Source organism: Panthera pardus, unplaced genomic scaffold (genome assembly GCF_024362965.1).
Source record: "Panthera pardus isolate Hobbes unplaced genomic scaffold, ASM2436296v1 HiC_scaffold_10, whole genome shotgun sequence".
NCBI lineage: Eukaryota > Metazoa > Chordata > Mammalia > Carnivora > Felidae > Panthera > Panthera pardus.
In genome coordinates this window covers 13964335-13988545 of record NW_026526655.1, presented here as the reverse complement: position 1 = coordinate 13988545, position 24211 = coordinate 13964335, and the positions used below count along the sequence as shown (strand labels likewise).

General features: G+C 37.7%; 1 protein-coding gene across 3 annotated transcripts in view; it reads right to left on the bottom strand.

Annotated features, from left to right (window-relative positions):
- Positions 1-1342: 1342 nt before the first annotated feature.
- Positions 1343-24211, bottom strand: part of CUL3 (cullin 3) — a 94699-nt gene continuing 71830 nt past the window's right edge. For all 3 annotated transcript variants that reach the window (XM_019445775.2, XM_019445776.2, XM_019445777.2), the window contains 9 exons: positions 24021-24197; positions 22634-22804; positions 21892-21999; positions 18228-18352; positions 17676-17772; positions 16051-16185; positions 9439-9625; positions 4381-4526; positions 1343-1810 (listed from right to left, as the gene is read on the bottom strand). In XM_019445775.2, the coding sequence (XP_019301320.1) occupies positions 1679-1810; positions 4381-4526; positions 9439-9625; positions 16051-16185; positions 17676-17772; positions 18228-18352; positions 21892-21999; positions 22634-22804; positions 24021-24197 (1278 nt within the window). In that variant the 3' untranslated portion in view covers positions 1343-1678. The remainder of the gene's footprint in view (positions 1811-4380; positions 4527-9438; positions 9626-16050; positions 16186-17675; positions 17773-18227; positions 18353-21891; positions 22000-22633; positions 22805-24020; positions 24198-24211) is intronic.

The window sequence follows — 24211 nt, the reverse complement described above, 5'->3', positions numbered from 1 at the left end:
CATGTGAAAGTGGAAAATGTAGAGATTAAGAGCCTGAGGCTTGCAATTCTACAGTCCAAAAGGAGACAGAATTCAATGCATTGCCAACTCTAAAAGGAAAATTATAACCCAAGACGCATGGGGAAAAATATTTACGTGGAGTTTTTAATCCATATTAGAATTCAGTTGTTGTAACTTGACCATAAATTTAAACAGAAACCATCTTCCGAGACATACATTCTAATAAATGTATCAACAGTACTGATAGTCAACCAAGAGTCTGTTATTTGAACTCATTAGTAACATTTCGCTTTTCTATCAGACAGAAACCTATAGTGGTTTGCCCCGATTACACAGCTGAAACATTGTCTTATGAAAACAAAATGAGACAAAATTAAATAAAATTGAAGATAAAAATACTCTGAAGTTAAAGCAAACTATAATCCTTGGCGGATCAATCAGGTAAAAAACATCGGTGAAAGTTGGAAGCACAGGATAACTGACATGAATCTTCAGCACAAAGTACATCTTTGAGAACATGAAATGATGACTCTTTGGAGGACAATAGCTGAATACCCAAGAATCATCAGGTTTGAAAAATATTGCTTATCACTTCCCAAAACACAGCTGCAAGAACTGAAGATCTCATTAAAAAATATTAAGGTAATCATATTTATTGCATCTTGAGAATGCGTTTCAAAACAGAAAATTAACAGTGCACCCCAGCTTCACCAAAATATATATTTAAGAGAGGGGCAACCTAAGATATTTATAAACAAAGTATAGGCTGCATGTGCTTTTCAAAGGGTCTGAATTAAATACAACCAGCTGCCAACTTTGTGCTCTGACATACTTGAGTTAGTGGGTGTGTGTATACGAAATCATTTATTTTTGTCTACAATAAATGAAATAAAAACACTGCCCTATACAATCCACTATTAGCAGTGAGTACAACAGCAAAAAATTATTGTACAATTTATACATACTAAAATATTTTCTCTCTCTAGAGATAACGCAGAACAAAACCTAATCATTATGACTTAATGTGGGAAATCTCAAATTACAATAGGGAAAAACGAAATCAGGGAGTGTGTGGAGCCCGAAATAAAGGTTCCTGGTCATAAGGCTATAGGATTAGTAAGTGCAAGTGGTAGAATAAAGCATGCTCAAATGTATGCTTGGGTCTTTGTATATTTATCAAACCTTTAAATTAAACAAGACTAGCTGAAGAAATGTCTTAAGCAGAGCAAGATAACTGGGGACTGTGTCATTTCTTTTACCATTTTTGTTACCCAACTTATACAATGCGCAAAGTGCTAAGCAACACTACAAAACACATTTACGTCAACACTGAAGACCTGGGGAAATGAAATCCAACAATTTTATTTTAATGAGCTGTATTTTCTAAATTTTTGTTTTATTTTTTCCTGTTTTCATACAGTATTGAAAACAAAACGCAGCACATTCACATTTTCCCGAGGAACTGTAAAGATGATCTCTACAGGGATAAACGTAAAGCCTGAAGCTCAATCAATTGATGTTGAAAACTCTCAAAGGGAGTAAAGGCTTGATCTGAATGGTCTAGAACATGTACTGTAATTTAATAGCAGAGATGGCCGTCTTAATATTTAATGATTTAAAAGAACTTCTCAGTCCATGCGAAAAGTACAGTCCAATAAATCAAATTTCTGAACGCATTTTATGCTACATATGTGTATACTTTGCGATCCTCAGGTGTTCGTGCCAAATATTCTCTCTCAATAAGTCCTTCAATACGTTTCTTAATAACAACTGGACTTGGTAAGAATCGAGCCTTCAACTGCTGAGTTACCTAGAAGAGAAAGTAGAACAACGAATTCCTACCAGAAAATTTAAAAAATATTTAACATTTCCATGTAAACACAGAAAAATTCTTACCTTTGAACAGAACCGATGTGTCATTTTAAGATTCGTATCAAACTCTACTAATGTGACTACTAAAGTCAAAAATTGACTTTGAAAATCAAAATAGGTTTTATTTGAAAATGTAATGTACGGGTTAGAATATACCTCATCAGAACATGAATGCTAAGGTGGGTCAGTAGTTGAATTAGGTGGAATATGTTAGCATGAATGTACACCACACTATGGCTTAACCATTTTGATGCTATCATCTAAACTTCTGGGTTATTCTCCCATTCACAGAATTTTGGAATCATCACGTCTTTAAGAGCACAGACTCTGAACCCAGGGTATCTAGATTCAAATCCCAGCTCTTCCATTTACTAGCACTGGGACCCTGGAAAAGTTAACTTAGCCTCATGAGACTGATGGCAATGTCTGGTCCATTGTAAGGGCTACTGCTGTTGTTCTTTTCTCCAACTGCTGTCAGGATTCTAGGTACTGTGACATCGCTGATAATAAAACAGTAACGACAGCAGCAGCCGAGGTCTGACTGTGCACTATGTATCGGTCACTCTGTATATGTTAACTTATTTAATGCTCTTAACCCTGCAAAGTGAGGAACATAGCCAGGCAGCAAGACTGACATAAACTGAAAGTAAACCGAACCAATAGTTAGAGATGAGAATCTAAACCTTTCCGCCCCCAAAGTTCATGCTTTCCCCACTGATCTACCCTGCCTCCCTGCCTCTCTTGCAGAACACCTATCCACCCACAAGCCAGTTTCCTTTTTTTACTCCTGTTGGATCATTTCCCCAAGACCACAATGGACTGACAATTCTTTGAAATCTGAAACTTCAGTACTTTCCCCCTCCAACTAAAATCTATCTCCTTTCTAGTATTATCACTCCACTATCAACACACTTGTTCCCAACCCACCTGAGATCTCTCACCCTCTGACCCTTCCTTATGAGCTACTAGTAACTTCTTCTGACCTTACCTCCTCCTTGACAGGGTCTGGATCACTTCAGCTATACTGTCAACAGTACCCTCAACTCCCAGACTCCTTTGGTTCTCTTCCACAAATACCCGTTCCACGTTTACGACATCATTCAAAATCTACTACTCGGTTCCCTGCAGGGTAAAGTTGTTTTTACACCTTTTGGGCAGACCAGGAATCAACAAGATGTAGCCCACAGGCCAAATACAGCCCGCTGCTTTCGCACCACAACTGGCCATTGAAAAAAAAAGTCTGCCAATCTCTGGTATAGACTGATAACACACATTTAATGTGTTCTAGTTCAGCAAGTTCCTGAGCACCATCCCCTCACATCCTGTTTCACGCAGGGAAGAGAGACCACTTCAGCACACAGTTCCTTCGACTCCCACCTCCTTACACATACACATTTATTCACACTCGTATCCACCCTTGAATAGCACACACCCTGCATCCTGCCCTGGGTCCCAAGAGGGGCGCAATCAGTAGCATCTTTGTTAACACACCTACCATCCACCTGTGCTCTTTACACAGCTCGCTCTCCTTTCCTCTCCTAGACTCTGTACGTCAACTGTCCCTCAATCCCGTCTTCTTTCCCTTCCTTCCTTAACCTTAGCGTTTAGACACGGGGAGTATCTTCCCACCAGAAAAACAAAATCCAGGACGCCTCAACTTAACACCCAGTCCTCCAGGTTTGCTCTGCGCCCTTTCCCATGGGCCAACGTCTTGAAGGACAAGGCACTCTCCTGGTTTCCCCTCCACTTCTTTCCTCTGGCCCGGCCAGCAGATGTCCACTCTACCAGAACAATGCAAATGCCCGGGAAAACCCATGAGTTACCTAATTGCCAACAGGTCTTAAGTGTTTGACTTTTTCCACTTTTTGAAAATTCCTGACCGATCACTCTTGTAATTTTCTTCCTTTGCCATGTGATATAAACTCAGCTTGTGCAAAATTCTGCTCACGGACGTGAAGAACACAGCGGCACACTGTCCCTCCTCCTCCTTAGCCAGAAACCGACGTGTGCTCGACTCCTCTCATTTCCCACGGACGGCCAGTCGGTAAATGGTGACTTCCCATTTGTCTTCACACAGCTCTCCCCCCTCTACCAATATTTATGCAGCCCTAATCATTTCAACGGCCTTTCAAGGAGGCTTCCCCTTCTTCGTTTCCAAATTTATAATATGTAAGCACTCAATAAATGGTAAGTTTATTTATTTTTGGAAATAAAAGTAGACTGTTTAACATCAAAGCATTAAGTAGCAGCAAAATTGTTTTAATCTTCAAGTGACAATATTCTATTACTTTTATTACAAGGACATTAGTTCTCAAAGTGCACACATATCTGGATGTACCCCTGTGCTCAGTTATCAAGTAAGTGCCATACTTTGTAAGTGTTACCTGACTATGGTTTCCTTATTCTAAAATTAGATTTTAAATAACTTGAATATAGTTCTTCCCTAAATTTGAACGGTTAGTATTATTTTGCCTTTTCGACCCAGATCTAGCCCCGCAGCGCCCTTACCTCTGCTACTAATACATTGTGCTGCATCTTCTTTCTGGACTTCATTATCCGCACTATAGCAGCTTCTATCTCATGTTTTCTGTCGTCGTCTACTTTCTGCCTCGTTTCTTTCCTTTCTGGGTCAGATTCACCTTGTTTGGCAGCAACTAAAAGACAAAGACATTTACCATGTAATTACCACGTAATGCAAAAAATGTAGTTTAGAGACAAAGGTAATTTAGTATTATCCACATAGGCCCATTTCAACCTGAGTATACACATACACTTATTAATTTAAGAGAACATTGAAGAGAACATTCAAGAAGAACATTCAAAGGGGCCTACTTCAACGTTTATTTTCACAAATATTTAAATAAGTAACGATCACTGATACAAAAATTCCGCTTATTCTTTTTAAGTATTAAGAATTTAATTTTACAGAGATAATAAAACCAATTTTGTTTTTATTAAATACAATGATCCCTCTCCTGGAAGAAAAATGGTAGCTGGATATATTTAATAGAAAAATTATCAGTAAATAATTTTCATTGCTGTGACTTCCAGAGGTCAACTCGTACTTTACCAACATAACGTCAAGATATCTTAAGAGGAGGAAAGAGTTCTATATTGCCAAGATGTAGTTAGCTCAATTTAAATAATGAGAAAGCACCACTGGGATGTCAGCTGAAAGAACTCCAGAACAAATACTTTATTTGTTCCTCTCACAGATTATCTAAACAATTTATCGTACGTCTTAATTTTTCTTTATGTCACAATCTCACTATCACTAATGCATAGTACATTCCAACCTTTCGGAGAAGAGAAGTCTTACTCTGTTATTGCCTACTGTCTTCAAGGCAACTGCTCAGGAATAAATACAGAAGTCCCTTTCTCTTAAAACTTTGCTCTCACTGAAGTAGCAGAAAAAGAAAAGTAACAGATTTTTTGTTTATCTGGTCATCAATAAGAGATAGATAATGAAGTTTTGGGAGGCAGAAATTGGAAAATTACAAAGAACCGCCTAAGACACTGCTGGCTTAGGCACGGGCACATCCACAAGAGAGCAGACTGTACAGTTCAGAAGATCATTCTGGTGTGTATGTCCACTCAGCGGTTTCTTTTTTTTTTTTTTTTAACTTTTTTTTATTTTTGAGACAGAGAGTGACAGAGCATGAATGGGGGAGGGTCAGAGAGAGAGGGAGACACAGAATCTGAAACAGGCTCCAGGCTCTGAGCTGTCAGCACAGAGCCCGACGCGGGGCTCCAACTCACGGACCGCGAGATCATGACCTGAACCGAAGTCAGACACTTAACCAACTGAGCCACCCAGGCGCCCCTACTGAGCAGTTTCTAATTAGAATCCCTTGGTTAAGAATTCTTTCAGTACCTTTTTCCAAGTTAAAGATAATCAGTATCTTAAGAAGAGAAGAATTAGATTAAAATGACCTCCTAAGAGGGGCACCTGGGTGGCTCAGTCGGTTGAGCGTCCGACTTCAGCTCAGGTCACGATCTCACGGTTCGTGAGTTCGAGCCCCGCGTCAGGCTCTGGGCTGATGGCTCAGAGCCTGGAGCCTGCTTCCGATTCTGTGTCTCCCTCTCTCTCTGCCCCTCCCCCATTCATGCTCTGTCTCTCTCTGTCTCAAAAATAAATAAACATTAAAAAAAAAAAAAAAAAAAAGACCTCCTAAGAAAGAATAATGCTTTTACTCAAAAAAAGCCAACGTCATTAAAAAAGAGAGGGGGAGGGAGAGAGAGAGAGAGGGGGAGGAGGAGAGGAAGAGGGAGAGAGAGAAAGAAAGAGAGAGAGAGACAGACAGACAGACAGACTTAGAGTAAATAAAAATCAATGTAATGGGGAAACCTTAACTGAATCCTGGACCTAAAGAGTAAGATATGAAAGGCATTTTATTTTATTTTTTAATGTTTATTTTGGAGAGACAGAGTGTGAGCAGGGGAGGAGGAGGGGGGGAAGAGAGAGAGAGAGAGAGAGAGAGAGAGAGAGAGAGGGAGAGGGAGAGGGAGAGAGATGGATGCAGAATCTGAAGCAGGCTGCAGGCTCTCTGAGCTGGCAGTACAGAGCTTGGCACAGGGCTCGAACTCATGGACATGAGCTGCGAGATCATGACATGAGCCGAAGTCAGACGCTTAACCGACAAAGCCACCCAGGTGCCCCTAGAAAGGCATTTTTGAGGAAACTGTGGACAAGTAAGTGGAGGTGGTATAAAATATTTATTTATACAAATAAGTATTATGGAATTATTAATTTTCTTGGGTGTGATACAGTATTACAATTATTTTGGAAAATACCTTATTCTAAGGAGATAAATGTATACTTAAGTATTAGGGTGGGGGAGTGTAATGTTTGCAGATTAATTTAAAATGCTGTAGCAAATATATACACATATGAAGGGGGAGGGTGGGGTCAAGGGCACCGGAGCAAATGGGACAAAAAATTTAATGACTCATAAATACAGGTGACGGCCATACATACCTTTGTCCATTATCGTGTTTCTCACTTTTTCTATGGATTTGAAAATATTTAAAATAAAAAGGTGGAGAAAAGAATTTTTTAATTTTTTTTTTAACGTTTATTTATTTTTGAGAGAGAGAGAGATAAGAGCATGAACGGGGGAGGGTCAGAGAGACAGGGAGACACAGAATCTGAAACAGGCTCTAGGCTCTGAGCGGTCAGCACAGAGCCTGACGTGGGGCTCAAACCCACGGACCGCGAGACCATGACCTGAGCTGAAGTCGGACGCTTAACCAACTGAGCCACCCAGGCGCCCCAAGAATTTTTTAAAAAACAATCTATTGTGTTCTGCTAGATGTGACCACCTAAATAGGTATATTCCAAGATAAATGGGAAGGCTGTGGTGATACACACTGGATTAGGAGGTTTTTTAAAACGTGAGGGCAGAAGCTCACTCTCAGTCTCGCACAACACCCTTCCCTTAAGAAGAACATAACAGAGGCACATGCTTGTGTAAGGGGGTACAGATGTATCTAGCTATATCTGGGAAAGGGTGGGGGAAAAGTGAGATGCAGTGGTGGGGAAAACTGTTAACTATGGAAATTGCTGTAGATTACAGTGAAATCTAATTTTTTTTTTTTTAACGGTTATTTATTTTTGAGAGAGAGACAGAATGCCAGTGGGGGAGAGGCAGAGAGAGCAGGAGACACAGAATTCAAAGCAGGTTCCAGGCCCTGAGCTGTCAGCACAGAGCCTGACGTGGGGCTTGAACTCACAAACCATGAGATCACGACCTGAGCTGAAGTCAGACACTTAACCGACTGAGCCACCCAGGGGCCCAGTGAAATCTAATTCTTCTCAAAGACTGTATTATTTGAGTAATATTTTTAACTTCTTTGTCTAAACTTCGATTCCTGACTATAGTAAGAGCAGCATAATTAGGTTAGGACAGAGTCTTTGCATCTTCGATTATGAGCCAAAAGGCAAGGATGTATTTTGACAACTTAGGAAAAACCCATGTGGTCACATACTTATCACCAGAAAGAAAATTTTAACTTCTACAAAATATTTTTAAGAGCCATGATAATCTAAGTGCCATTCCTAAATGAAAACATTATTTCTTCCTAGAATTTTATAGCTGAAAAGAACTTTAAGAGATCTAGCTGAATTCCTTACCATACAGAACTGTATTCCTATTTTAATTAAAGTGTTATATACACACATTTAACATCAAAAATAAAAAATTCTATTTTCATCAGATCTAAAATACTACACACACACAACACACACACACAACCACTGCCACCCCAAATTAAAAATCCGGAGAGAAGACGATTTCTTTTTGAGAACAAAAATAGTATCTGAAATTATTATTGCTGGACATAATGGAATCTAGGATTATAAAGAGTTACTTATTTAGGGTAAAGCAGGGTGAGGTTTGGTAATTCAGATTATGTACCACCATACATCTTCCTCTAAATCTAGAATACAAACAAGTCCTGAAATCCAAAACCTGTATCTACCTAAATCTGTAAAGTCTTATGCCCTGCACTGGGGAAAAAAAGATATTTTATTCCATGACTTTTTAAGCATAGTTCTGTTTTTATTTTCAATTTACATCTGTGTCCAAACATGAGGCTATTTTTGGTGATGAAGGTACAATGATATGGTCTGCAAATATGGGACAAATTAGGCAATACTTTAAAAGAGACACCACCCTGCTTCAGAAGGCATACAAATCCAATCAGGGTCAAAAAGGTCAGCAGAAGTGTGTATACAATGTTTTTTTAATGTATCCTGGTAATCAGTTACAGATTTAACATTAAAATAATTTTTAAAAGACTCTTATAATATAAACACAATTTTTTAAAGTTAAGGAAACTACAGTCATTTTAAACTTATTTTAAAATACTATTTTTCTACAAAGACTACAGAGCTGTAATGGATGAGTCCGTCCTGTGAAGCTTATCTAATAGTAATTTTGAAATCAGGGAACAAACTATGTTAGAGGTTTAAACATGAACAAAGGTAAAGTGCTTTTTCCCCTTAAATACATAGAAAACACACGTTGTACACTATGTTAAGTATATAATAAACAGGATGCTCATTATTAATTAAAAATAAACACATTAAAAATTGCTCACAATAGGGTCATTTCTAAGCCTTTAAATGAGAGATAATATGGGTTTTTAAGGTTTTGCAACTTAAAAAATACCCATCAAAACATAAATAGCTGCATCTAAAAATCAAACTTTAGATAAATAACCCCCAACTCTGACAAATTTGTAAATCAGTTTAAAAAAGATGTCCATCATTAGTTAACTCAGCCAATTAAAAACAATTATTTTATAAATACTAATCTATAACAAAATTGTATTTAACCTGTTGAAAACCAAATGGAAATAAATACCTTGTTCACACTACAAATTACTTTTTAAAACGCTCACCGTACTTGGATTCAACTGTATTTTGACAGGAACACATATGAATAGAGCTGCTTTAGTCCTTAAACCTACGTGTCACACAGCATCAGAAACGCAGTACTGCTTTTGAAGAAAGAAATCCAACAGATAATAATTTTTTCAGAGGAAAAATATACTTCCAGGTACCTGTTTGAATCTTGACTCTGTGTAGTTTGGATGTGAACTGATCATTAACTGTAAATATGTGACCATTTTCTATTTCCTTTGACTTGGGTTCTTTCGTGAGAACCCGCTGGGTTGGTTTACCACAGGCGAGGGACTGCAGGGCTCGAACAAGCTCTCTTTCAGGTATATCGGTCTCTTGTTGAATTTCCTGAAATTTCACCAGATTGACAGAATTAGAAATTTTGAAAGATTAAAGCAGATCAGTTAATTACTAAGTAAAATCAACCGAACAGGAGAGATAATTACATGAAAGAAATAATTTACAACAAAGAATTCCCTGATTATTAGGACACCTCACTAAAATCTCACTTATTTGAACAAACTAGAGGAAAAGGTGATTCAAATCACAAAATATTGAAAAGACATGTACTTTTTTATTTCAGGAGATATAAGGCCTAGTCTAAAAATGTCATCCAGCAGAGATTATTTGGGACCTGCTCTACTGTTTAAGTAAAAAAAAACGAAACAAAGTGTTAACAAACACGATTGCTTTTGGAAAAGCTCTACGATCCTACAAGTGGACCCACACTACTTCTGCTCAGCAACTTCTTTTCTAGAAAGAAGCAAAGTCAGCCCAAAGCTAAGGCATTCCATTCTACCACATAATCAAAATTCACAATCCGTGTTGACCATTTACTGCCTGTATGACCAAATGAAAAAAACATAAATTCCTGGTAATTAACATTAAACATGAAAAAAAGTAAGAAATGTTTTCAAGTCCAGGTGATAATTTTTGCTTCTTACCATGGTATGAATAAAATGCAATAGTACAAACAAAAGCAGTTTAGAGAAGAATGAATGTGTAATGTCTTGATTCATCATGCTCCTCTCTGGTCCACGGGACAGGAAGGGAATTGTACATGTATACGATGTAGTTCCTACATGTCTACAGATGTATGATGCCACCCAGTCTTCACAGCAGGGCAGATCGCTTTGATTTGCTGTGTAAAAGCTATTCTTTCTCAAGAGCAGCTCAGGAAGAATAGGCATACTGATCGTGTAACTGATCTGGAGAGAGTCATTCTCTCTTTCACAGGAGTCTGAGCACCAGCGTGGGTTTCTCTAAAGGACTATCAGTGAGGAGTGAAAGAAATGCGAATTTTAGTGATGATGAAGCACATTCCTTTGCCTCAAATGATCTCTGTATGTCTCCATACTTTAGCCATTTCAAATACTATAAATGTTAAATCCTGGCAAATTAAATAGGTGCTATTATTACAATGTTGATTACAAAGTGACTTAATCACATATTCTATTGTTTAGTCATACTGAGAGAAAACTAGAAACTCCTTCTTAGGTGATATTTTACAATTACAGATCATTCCCAGAGGTGACTATGGCAATTCAGTGTGCATCCTTTAGGACTTTTCCTATACATCTACATACCCACACAGGAATACAAATCCATACACACATGCGTATGTACAGGAACATGCCCATTAATATAACAGTATTAATGTTAAATATAAATGGGACACCTCCTCTGTAACATGTACTTTTCCCATTCTGGCACATGTACCCTTTCATTTTCTTTTGCTTTATTACCTTTTTGGTAGAAGTCTTCTACCTTTCTCGCTAGAATGAGTCCTAGGAAACGATGATGATTCTTATTAAAATATTGCTTTCCTCAAGTTATTTTCTGATTAACTGATTTTTATATAAAAGTTGATTTTTCATCTGAACTCTTCTATAAGAATGTTCCCAGGTGATTATCATAGTTGACAATCACCCTGCCTACAAATTTTGTCAACTCCTGATATTTTATAAATTTCACTTTTTCTTAGTGTTAGGACCTGCAGAACAATGCTGAATAATAGTAATCATTAGGCAGATATCCTAAAATCTGTTCCTACCTTTCATGGGCAGAGGTCTAATATTTTACTACTAACTACTGCTTGCTTATTAGGTCTCTCGTTAGATATAACCTTATGACATTAAGGGGATTTCATTCTATTCTTAGGTGGCTAAGAGTCCCCCATATCCTGGAAATATGAAATGAAGACTGACTACTACAAATGCTTTTTGTGTATCTATAGAAATCATTAATTGATTTTCTCCTTGAAAAGTCTGGCGATACAGCAAATGCTCAGTTAACTTTATGATGATGATGATGATCATGATGATGATGAAGGAGGAGAAGAAACCTTCATTATGTTAACAAATTCCTTCTTTGTATTCCAGGGATAAATCCTATTTGGACACACGGAATCATTCTTTCAATATGCTGCTGAGTATGACTTGCCAATATTTTATTTAAGATTTGTGCATTTCTTTTTTTTTTTTTTTTTTTTGTTTACTTATTTATTTTCAGAGAGAGCACAAGCGAGTTGGGGAGGGGCAGAGAGAGAGAATGCCAAGGAGGCTATTCGCACAGAGCCTGATGTGGGGCTTGATCCCATGAACCATGAGATCATGACCTGAGCCAAAATCAAGAGTCAGGCACTTAACTGACTGAGCCACTTCAAGCGTCCCAAGATTTGTGCACTTAAAGTTGAACAACCTATAGCTTTTTCTTTTTTGTATTCTCCTTATTCACTTTTAGTAATAAGGTTATGTCAACCTCACATATTTCCAAGAGCAATAGGTGTATTTTGCTTTCTGAGTTGAAAGTTCTCTGTATAGCTTTCAATTTTAATTTGCTAATTATATTATTCAAATCTTCTAGAAGATCTTTTTTATTGTCTTGTCAGGACATTTGTGAAGGATTTCTGTGATTGCAAATTGTCTATTTCACCTTGTATTCCCAAACACTTTCCTTTCTATGTGAAATTATGTTATTAATGATGTTAGCACTTCTTCATGAGATACCAATTATCACTGGTTTTTAACTGATTTCTATTTAAGTGCTACTGCCTAACATTAATTTTGCTATTATCCATAACTAGTTTTTATATTTCAGACTCATTCTCAAGAAAATTTAAGAAGTATAATAAAGAACATTCAGAAAAATATATATTAATTAATATCTACATGCCTTTCAAAAACCAAATGCTAGTTACTATAAACTATGGTAGAAACTACCACTTTATGTACTTCCTGATTTTAGCTGTTTTAAACCATAACAAACTTCTATTCATTAAAAAAAATACATAAAAAGAGAAACAGCTTCAGCAGCTTGACTACCACGGATGAAATGTGACACAACATATAAATGCCACCTTTTGCAGGCAGCTTCTGAGATGGCCCATAATGATCCTGGTATGTTTTAGCCTTGTGTGATCCTCTCATAGTATTGGGGCTAACTTGGGTGATCAAGAAAATAAGAAGTGACCGTATGCGACTTCAAAGGCTAGCGTCATAAAGGCATGCCAGGTTCTGCCCGGGGCTCTTGGATGGCTCGGGTTAGGGAGAGTTTCCCACTGCTATGCAAGGACAACTGAACAGCTATGTGGTAAGGGCCACGTGAAGAGACACGGAGACCTCTTTTATCAAGAGCTGAAATGAACTTGCCAGCTACGTGGAAGGAAGAATATTCCAACAGCTTGGAAGTGTATTTTCCAGGCACAAACATTAGATGACTGAAGCCCCAGGTGACATCTTCACAACCTCATGAGAACCTGTGAGCCAAAACTCACCAAATGAGCTCCTCCTAAACCTCTAATCCACAGAAACCAGGAAAGATGATAAATTGTTAGAGGCTGTTTTAAACTTAAGTTTTGAGATGTGTTATGTAGCATTAAATAACACATACACCGTTTTACTGAACTTATAAAGAGTATTCAGAGTTAAAAAATCAGCCTCCTTTTAAAGTATTACTTTCAACTATCCTCTCTAATTTGTGGAGGTGAGTTGTGTAAAAGAGCCAGCTAATAATGCTTACACAGCAGACTAGAATGCAACATACGGTATGAGTACAAACTTCAAGTGCCTTCTCACAATGCCCCCTGTTCAAGATGCAAGCAGCCAGAAGGCTTTGGAGCCACAGGAATGGCATTCTACATATGCCATTTATGCTCAGGCATCTGGTTTGTTACTTAGCTAACATTTGAAATATTAGAGGAATTTTCTGCCTAATTTTACCCTCTACTTAATGATGCTCATTAGTATCAGTGATCCCAAGTCGGTTGGGAAAGAGAAGAGTAAGCCTGAACCACTAAAATTACTAGCAATTCTAATAATGGCTTTAGAAAGTGAGTTTATGGTTTTGTCTCATTATTTTCACCAGCTCTTTATAAAGTAGGACTGAAAACCAGCATTAATTAGCATTTATCAGCAGTTTATTTTGCTTAAAATATATTACCCATGGTAGCTGCAGATTAAAACAGTCAAGCTGTTAGAGATCATTTAAGTCCACCCCTGTTTGAAAAGGCTTACAACTTGAGCAAGGTACTCAATACTTGCTTAATTAATATCCTTGGGACTAAATCATATGTAACTTGCGCTGGACAGTTGAGGTTACTCACCTAGGTAAGACACACCTGGAAATAGATAAGACCAAGACCTCTTGGCTTAGCCATCAGACCTACAACACTTGGGTTTCAAAGCATTTCCTTTAGGTGTATCCCATAAAAACAATAATCTCTTAAATGCAAGCATGAAGGTAGGTATAAAATAGGCCTACAGGGGTGCCTGGGTAGCTCACCTGACTCTTGATTTTGGCTCGGGTCATGGTCCCACGCTCACGCGACTGACCCCTGTGTCAGGCTCAGTGCTGGGACACTGGGCGTGGAGCCTTCTTAAGCTTTCTCTCTCTCAAAAATATCTACAATTCAATTCTGCCCTAAACTTCAAGTGAACTTATTTCTATGTTCACGGTATCTGAAAATTAGCTTTCAATTAAGAATAAATATGGCAATAATTTTACAGCTTTTATCTTAAATTTACACTTAAGAATCACATGATCTTGGGGCCCCTGGTTGGCTCAATCGGTTAAGTGTCCGACTTCAGCTCAGGTCATGATCTCACGGCTACTGAATTCAAGCCCCGCATCAGGCTCTGTGCTGACATTTCAGAGCCTGGAGGCTGCTTCAGATTCTGTGTCTTCCTCTCACTGTCTACCCCGCCCCTCTCATACTCTGTCTCTCTCTCAAAAATAAAACATTTAAAAAAAAATTTAGGAAGAATCACATGATCTTTATTTCCACTCAACGTACCTATTAAAGGCATGGGAAAAGACTAATTGCATTTAACGTAATCAAAGGTCTTGGTGGAGGAAAGAAAAAAAAGATGGGTATAAAAAAGAAATTTGACACTACCAAGATAGTGTAAAACTAGCACTAGACATACAAAGCGATCAGATTTGATTGCTCAGAGTGCAGTAACAGACCCACACATATATGGTGAATTGATTTTTTTCATAAAGGTGCCAGGTAATTCAAAGGGAAAAGAACAATGCTTTGGACAAAGAACAATGGAATGAACAACTGAATATCTGTGTGTGTGGGGAAATAATTCTTAATTTTTACCTTATTTTTTGTAAGTAAATTCTAACATTTCTTAGACAGGATATCAAAAGCCATGAACTATAAAAGGAAAGTGGCAACTGGACTTTTTCAATATTAAAAGCTACTGCTCTTCAAAAAATATCATTTAAGGAAAATGAAAAGGCAAGTGACGGTGGGAGAAAATATTCATACCACACAGATCTGACAAAGGATTTGTATCCAAAATTTGTAAAAAGCTTTCCAAACAACCCAATAAAGACAAGAAGAGGCGCTTCACCAAACAAGACATATAAGTGGCACAGGAACACACCCAGGATTCTCTGCGTCTTGATCGCCATCAAGGAAAGGCAAGTTAAATCCACAGTCACATACAGTTACACACCAAATAAAACAGCTACAATTTAAAAGTATTAAATTCTGGAGACGATATGGGGCAACTGGAACTCTCCTACACTGCTGGCAGGAACGTGAAAGAGCACAACACTTTGGGACATCGTTTGGCCGTCTCTTAAAAAGTTCAACCCATCTTTCTCTTCCTAACAGCCTAAATCTGAGAATGACTCAAATGCCCATCGCTAGGTAAGTGGGTAAAGAAAACGTAGTAAATCCGTATAATAGAATATCATTCAGCAATAAAAAGGAACGAACTACTGAAACCATACACACACCAACATGGATGACTCAAAAATACGTGATGGACAAGCACAACACATATTCTATGATCCCATTTACAGGAAATTTTAGCAAGGCGAAACTCATCTATTGTGATACAGAGCAGATCACTGGCAACGTTGGGACAGTGAGCTGGAACACATTGCAAAGGAGTATACACATTTAGAGGGTAATATTCTAGATCGTGATTGTGATGGCACTTATACAAGTTCACAGATCTGTTAAAACTCCTAAAATTATGCACTTAGATGGGGTATGTTTTATCATGTAACACTCATGCTACAATAAAGCTGGTTTTTAAAAAAATGAAATGAAATGTGAGCCAGTAAGTATGTGATGGTCAGATAGTTCCATCGCCCAATTTTACGTTGTTTTCTCTAATGGTACTCAAAGGTTACTTAATAAAAATAATACTCAAATGATAATAACTTTAAAGGTTATTCAAATAAAGACCCCTGGTAAGCGGGGAGAATCAGAAACAATACAATTGCTTAAAATTTATATAAGCGACACATACCTCAAACGTGTATTTTTCTCTATTGTTAAAGAGCATTAAAATGGTCATCTGGAAAGTGGAGACCTGCAGTATGTGCTTCCGTGTATTAGAGCCAGTTACTTGGGCCCCTCCAACACCAACTTCGGATCCATCTTCCTGTTTCATTTTTTAAAAAATACAAACAAGACAGAATTATCTCGTGGTAACTTTAACAGTATGTTTGAAAGATAAGCACTGTAATATCCAACTGTCCCCATAATAAAACTGCCTAACTTATTCCTCCATAAAAAGGAAACAGAACTTAAAAAAAACAGGTACGTGTATATGTACGTATGCGCACACACGCACACACACATGCACACTCATTCATTATTTAGGACTGTCCTTTTTTTTCCCCATTATGAACATTTTAATATATCTGAGCAAGTAGTGAATCAACGATTCCTTATAGTGATAGCTAAAATTATTTTAACAGTTCAGGATGGAATAAAAGACTTAAAAGACAACACCGTCATCATACTCCTACCAAAAGTAATAGGGGTTTCTGTCTGTGTGGTCTGATCACAGTAAGATCAAATAACAGCACAGGATGAGGGAAAAAAAAATCTCTGCCATCCTTAAGCCTGTTTCTGCTCTATGATTTAAGTACAAAGTAGAAAGTTAAGCCTTCAGCAATTAACATGCGAATTGTTTTTTAAAACCCACTATCTATTTAACCCAACTTCAAAAGAAAACATGATTATTTAGGAAAAAACCCTCTCTTTTAAAACAAAAGCAAGCAATAATTAAAAGCTGAGTTTGTTAGTATCCATAACCTTACTACTTACGCTCAAATATTTAATAGTGTCAAACATGAACTGTAAAGAATATTTTCCATTTCATTTAAGCATAAAAATTAGAACAGGTGTAGACATTAACAATATTTAAAAAAAGCGGGGGGGGGGGGTTAGAGTAACTTATATAAAACCATTAGGACTATTCTTAAAATACAGAATAAAACTGTTATTTGCTGCCTAGATGACAGTTCAGGTTTTTTTTTTTTTAATGTTTTTCTAAAAGATTTATTATTTATTACTTTCTTATTTGAAGGCAAATGACTTTGATTTGAATGATATCCAAGCAATGCAAGCAAGTTATTAGTCTAAACTTCACAACGTTGGATGTAAAAAAGCTATTACGTTTTTTAAACAAAAGCAATTCACTAGTGCCTCGCTAATTTTTAAAGTAAATACTTTTGTAGTATTTTGTACATCTCACAAATGCCATGTTAATTTTCCTGGTTTTGATTTACTGGAAACAAAGATTATAGGAGATGTGAGAATTCTGAAAAGGGACTAACACCTTTGTATGCTCTTAAATAAGCTTTTATTAGCTTATGCAACACTGTCTCAAATCTAATCTTATACATAAAATGCATAATTATATTATTATATATTCCTGAAGGAAGGCTACTGAGTCTTCATAGTGTCCAATAAAGAACAGAAGGAAGTAAGTTAAAGCCAGTTTCCCCTTGTTGTGAATATTTCAAACAGACAGGAAAATAAGAGGAATACATAAATTACCCAGGTCAACAAAAATCAGAAATCAATTCCATAAACTAATTTCCAGTTACTTAATGTGAGTATGTTCCAACTGTCAATAGTTACCTTTTTAACTGGTCCGTAAAAGGTGGCATTGAGATCTGCAGAACCCATATGATGCTGGAGCGTGAGCTGTCGACCACTGTGTTTGGCTAAGTAAAACCTTTAGCAAATCAAACCAGGTTTTAGAGAGTCATGTAACTTACATATTTGAAATTATAAACTACAGGATAATAACCCTTAACAAGTGTCTATGTGTAAGGGCAATATTAATTGCTATTAGTACACTTTGCCCCTGGCCTGCAGATCAGCTGCTACTGTCCCTAAGACCACTTTTCTCCACAGTAACCCAACAATCCGTTTGTTCTAAGCCATGGGCAGACGTCCACGATACAAAATACATTAAGGATGAAGACATGAGTAAACTGGCCCTTTGAAAAGAGTTTACACAACTCATTCTCACACATTAAAAAGCATGAAGAATACATTCGCCTTTTGAACATTAGGTAAAACATGAAGTACAGGCATCCTCAATCAGGAACACCACTAATGCTCAAGTTTATTTCAACTTTGGACAATTACGTGTACTTACAAATACAAAGTTTGATCTATGTTTACCTTCTGAATATCTCAAAAGCATGTCTTGGTGCTGGTGGGATGTTGCACTTTGGTGTGGCTGACTGAGTGGGCCAATAACCTGTTGTGAGCACCCGGACTGTGAGATCAACACCACCTAAAGATACCTGTGTAAAAGATAAAAAGATGTCCCCCGCAAATTAACTAGGATTTGTTTTCCGTTCCATACAGACACTGTGTTAGAGTTACCCAAGTAGTTCGCCCCTTGTCCAACATCTAGCAAGTAAAACTTAACTTCTTAAAGGCTAGATCCATCAGTGTTTCCCAAATTTTAATTATCCTGGCAAATATTTGCAATGATTGCTTAAGATGTTGGCTTTAAAATAATGACCAAGAGAGAATTCTTACTATATAAACAAAAGTGTTAACGGTATCACTGAGAAGGATAAAGTTTTGGCCATTATGTCTTTTTAGATACAACGTCAAGGTGTCATGGAAGTATCATTTTAGAGAAAATTCTAAATCTTTCATCTTAAGGATATCCACTTTTAAATATTTTTACCATCTTAACACACAACCTATTTCTAATACCTCATTCACATTTCCACTACATTAATCAAGACTTTCATGTTTTCCGTGTAGTTCTTATTTTAACAGCCTCTGCAGAAGAGGCTGCAGATCCAGTTCTACAAAGTGGGCTCCACAAATACTGTATAATGGGTAACTAGCTCTACAAAACAGATGCTAGCATTACTGGCACAGTGAGGTATTTTCTTCTTTATCAACAAATTTCTAAGAAAACAAGAAAGCACATTAACAGTAACTTTTAAAGTTTTTATTTATTTTGAGAGAGAGCGCACGTGCGAGAGCAAGTACGGGGGAGGGGCAGAGACAGGGAGAGAGAGAATCCCCGGCAGGCTCCATACTGTCAACACGGAGCCTGATGCAGGGCCCAAACTCACAAACTGCGAGATCATGACCTGAGCAGAAACCAAGAGTCGGACGCTTGACTGACTGAGCCACTCAGGGGCCCCAACAGGAACTCTTAAGCGCAAATGAAATATTGTGATTGATATTCACAGCTTGTTTTAAACCATTATTCCATATTTATCTAACCTGGATGATTAGTGATACAGATTCTTTTAGTCTTTATTTTTTGAGAGAGAGACAGAGTGTGAGCAGGGGAGGGGCAGAGACAGAGGGAGAAACAGAATCTGAAGGAGGCCCCAGGCTCTGAGCTGTCAGCACAGAGCCCGACGTGGGGCTTGAACTCACAGACTGTGAGATCGTGACCTGAGCAGAAGTCAGGACGCCTAACCGACTGAGCCACCCAGGCGCCCCAGTGATACAGATTTTTTTTTTTAAGGAGATAAATTTCATAAATATCAACAAGTATGCCCCACTCAGATCTCCTGAAGAACTACTCAAGCAGCCGAAGCTAATAATCTTAGATAATGCACAGGAGAGATGACCACAGGAGACTCTTAGATGACGAACAGAGGTGGGCAGTGGCAGCGGTACATTTCCAGGTGGCAGTAATGGCGCCACAACTTGGTTCAATCCCTTCTCCCACATACCCATACATCTTGCTAATTTTCAAATCTTTCCTCAGAATGCCATTTTTTAAAGGAGGCCTTCCCTGACCACTCTGCCACTACAGATTTCCTCTCTATTACCTGTCACCTGCTAAGGTGCTATGTGCTTGTTTATCTCATTCTCATCTGTGACCCAGATTAGAATGTGGGAGGGAATTTTGTCTGTTCCATTCTCTGCTGTATACCCAGTGCCCAGAACAGTGCTTGGCATAGAAGGCATTTAATGAATTATTCATTAAGTGAGGGGAAAAAAAGGAAGAACCTCAAAGAAATATTCCTTTAGTGGTCTACATCTCCTCTTCCTAGGTGTCTCAGTAAGTAATATTTTGAAGACATTCACCGTATATTCAAAAGCAGTACATGACAAGGGCAAGTGTACTGAGACTGAAGTAACAGAAACGGCTAACGGGTTAGGATACAACCTGCTGATATAAACAAATAGAAATATAATAGCAAGTCTGTTTTTCCTGCCCGTCTCTCAGTTTTTAAAATAAAAACACAAGAGAAGTGCCTGAGTGGCTCAGGCTGTTGAGCATGTGACTCCCGATTTTGGGTCAGGTATTGATCCCAGAATTGTGGGATCGAGCCCTACGCTGGGCTCTGTACTAGGCATGAAGCCTGCTTAAGATTCTCTCTCTTCCCCTCTGCCCGCCCCCTACTCAAAAATAAACAAACTCTCTCTCAAAAATAAGCAAACGTTTAAAAAAATATATGTGTAAGATTAGTGGAAGAAAAAAAATAAACAGGAAAAATAATTATATCTCATGAAAATATATTAGTGTATCAGAATTAAGTATAAATCTCTAAATAATCTAAAAAAGAAAAAACTACCTAGGATAATATTATTCAGTTCCTGCCCAACCAAATTTCTATTTGTCACAGACTTGTATCTTTCCTGCTCTCAACCCTTCTCCACAATCAACTTTGAGGCAAATCATACAACTATATATAATGGGGAGAGACCAGAAGTTCCTCTAAGTCAGAATGCCTTAATATATATAAATGTCCATTTCTATAGAATTAGGTATTTTCACATAATTTGGCTTGTGATGACCAATAGAAGTGATAGTCTCATATCTAAATGTCAGAGGAAATGACCTCCAAATTTTTTAAATGGCTGTTATGTTTTTTTGTTTTTTTTTTTAATGTTTATTTAATTTTGAGAGAGTGAGACACAGAATCTGAAACAGGCTCCAGGCTCTGAGCTGTCAGCACAGAGCCCAATGCGGGGCTGGAACTCATGAACCATGAGAACATGACCTGAGCTGAAGCCGGACAATTAACCGACTGAGCCACCCAGGTGCCCCCGCTGTCATAGGTCTGAATTACGAAGTTGTATAAGGTCACTTGAGAAAAAAGGGAAAACCTGTGGATTTCTCTAAACGGAAAGTTTAAGGTGAAGCTGAAAAACAGAGGGGAGGGGAGGGGAGGGAAGGGAAGGGAAGGGGAGGGAAGGGGAGGGGAGGGGAGGGGAGAGAAAGAGAATAAAAAGAAAATTCTGAACTTCATTCATTAAACCCTCACAAAAACCCCATCAGACTCCAAAGCTGTTTAAAGCTGCAGCTTTACTGTCTTCCAGGAGGCACAATACAAAACCACATTTACAACACATTAATGTCAGCATTTTTATACTCTTGATCGTTCCCTAGGGGCTCTGAGAAATGTCAGACTCCCTTTATGCTGATCTTATGGATGAGAATACTGAGGTATAGGAAGGTCAGGCAACGATTCTAAGATAGCACAATCCTGGGGGTAAGGTGAGAGGAAGAGTGTAAAACTCAGCAAGTTTGCCCAGGCCCCATATTCTTTCCACAACCTGTAATGGTTACGACAGTGAAATCATTCTATCAAAGTTTCAGAACACTCCTTCAAGGAGAGAGGATAAACTAAATTTTAGAAGAGGAAGAAAAACCTACTTTAACAGTAAGTTAACAAAATGCTTATATGGCAGAAAATGATCTTTAAAGTATGCACAGACAATACAAATGTTGCCACTAACAACATTTGAAGAAATGACACCAGCAGTTATCTGATACATGGATGAAAATGCCCATTACAAAAGACTTCACACAGATACACACATACAAGTAGAAATTAATAGAGAATCTTACCCCAGTTGCCTGTAGATGCTGCCTGAATTCATCCATAGTTGTGTTTGAGATGCTCATATCCCGAAACATTCCTTCCAGTTTTGATGTGAACTGACATCCGCATTCAGTCTGTGGAAGAAAAACACAAATATGCACAAATAAACCATGGATTTTTCTATCAGCAAATGTGCAAAGAAATAAATTAACCATGGAGTTTTCTATGAGCAAACGTACAAAAATTCTTCCACATTACTGACATCCTTCCTAAACCTTTCCAATAGTTGCTCTATGCCTGTGGGCACCCAACTTTAGCGGATTTAAGAACGGTGTATTTAAGAATAACCCACGAATAAAATGCAGGTTCCCAGACTCTTTCGGAGATTCCAATACACCTCATCAAAGGTAGGGACCAGCACTCTACATTTTTAACAGGCACCCCAGGCAATAGGAGTGCAGGTGGTCTATGAACCGCACTTTGTGAAAATGAAACTACACAGTGATACTCTTTTTAGTATTTCCCTTGCACTAATCCTCCCCCACATCTCCATGAATGTATCCTGCCACACCAAGAGAAATTTCAGCAAACTCTGAATGTCTCAGAACCTAAGCAAATCTAAGTGCAATCTGCTGTAAAACATCTAGCTTTATTAATTTACAGAAATATTTTACATCAATTAAACATTTTCTAACCGCATGTTGGCGTTCAATCACATAACAAACATTAGTTAGCTGCACATCATTCCAGTTTATATATACACCTTACCTTTAACTTAGATATCATATTTTTTTCAGAGTCATCAGAAACACTTTTATTTGTGAGAAGTCTCCTTGCCAAGTGTTGTTTATAATAACGTTCAAATACATCTTTTTCTTGCATAAACCTAAAAAGGACCATTGCCTTATCCAATATTGTTTCTACTTCCTGTTCTGTTAGCTGCAAAATCAATTAAAAGACAATTTAGTAATTATAAAATTTTAGTTCTACAAAAATCGCACCACAGTTCATCTGCAGTTATAAGACTGATAACAAATGTAGGCTGGTTGAGAGATGTCAGAAGGAGGGACCCAGCTGGAGAAGTGCCTCCTCCTTCAGAGCAGCCCCATTCTTAAGTCCTCATCTAGTGTAGCACAGTTCAGGGGCCAGGGCAGAGTTCTTTCCCCTCCCTAGAGGGCTACCACTGAATACAGCAATGAGGTGATAATGGCTGCAGTAAAGGATGACTGAGAACAAATGAAATGAAATTCTAATCACAAAAAAGAATACTACAATGCCTTTCCATAGTATTTACGCAGAGATTTATATGGGCAAAAGACAGGTATTTTGATGCAAGCTCATTCAAAATCTCAATCGTGCAAGCAGAAGGGTAATAATTGGCTGTAGCTCAAATACTAAAAAGGCCCCTGCCCTCATCTTTTAAGTAAGGGTAAGATGCTATTATAGCCAATTAAGCATATATTTAAAAAATATGGAAGACGAAATGGTCTTTCCTATGGTGATCTTCCTCTTGTCTGTTCTTCCGTTATAGCTGCTTGGAAAACCTGCATTTATTGCTTTTCCCTTTTGCCTCACAAATTCTAAGAAGTTAAAAAGTGTGTGACACTTTTTAGTGTGTGACACTAAAAAGTATGTGTGACAACAATATGCTTGATATAATAAGCATATATAATTATATATAATATAATAAGACTGATATATAATAAAGGCTCTCAAACTACTTTCTGATAGCTATTCTAATCTACTCCTTCAAATTCTAGGCATCCAAGAGTTGTTGGATACACAACACCCAGGCCAAGGTGACAACAGCAACATCCCAAGCTATGAACAGTGCGGTCTTCTAGTCGCCTCTCATCTCTACAGCGTATCTAACCCTCATAGTCTATAAAGACTGTTTAACAACTGTGACTGTGTAGTTGTTTGGTTTTGGTATAAATTATACATTAAGTGAAATGTCAAAGGACTTTGGACCATTTCAAATACCTTAAGCAATCCTTTTCAAAGATCACAGCACACATTTAAGCACAGCAAATGACTAGGCTTAATTTTATGTCTACAAAATTCCCTAATTTTCTATTTTGTAGTTCCTAATTTTGTATACAATTTTAAATCTAGAAATAAAATTTCATGTGTTTTCAAATGCATTAATACTTACCCCTTTGACTCCCTTTTTCAGCTTATCATCAATAAATAATGAGAGGTATTCAGGGGACCTGGAGTTGAGGTTGAGAAAATACTCAAAGTCACCCGCAATAGTTTGTTTAAAGAGCCGGTCATTATTGAACGATTCCTGGAGGAAGCGATCAAACCTACTCTTCAGATCCAATAAGCCCTTCCAAATAAAAA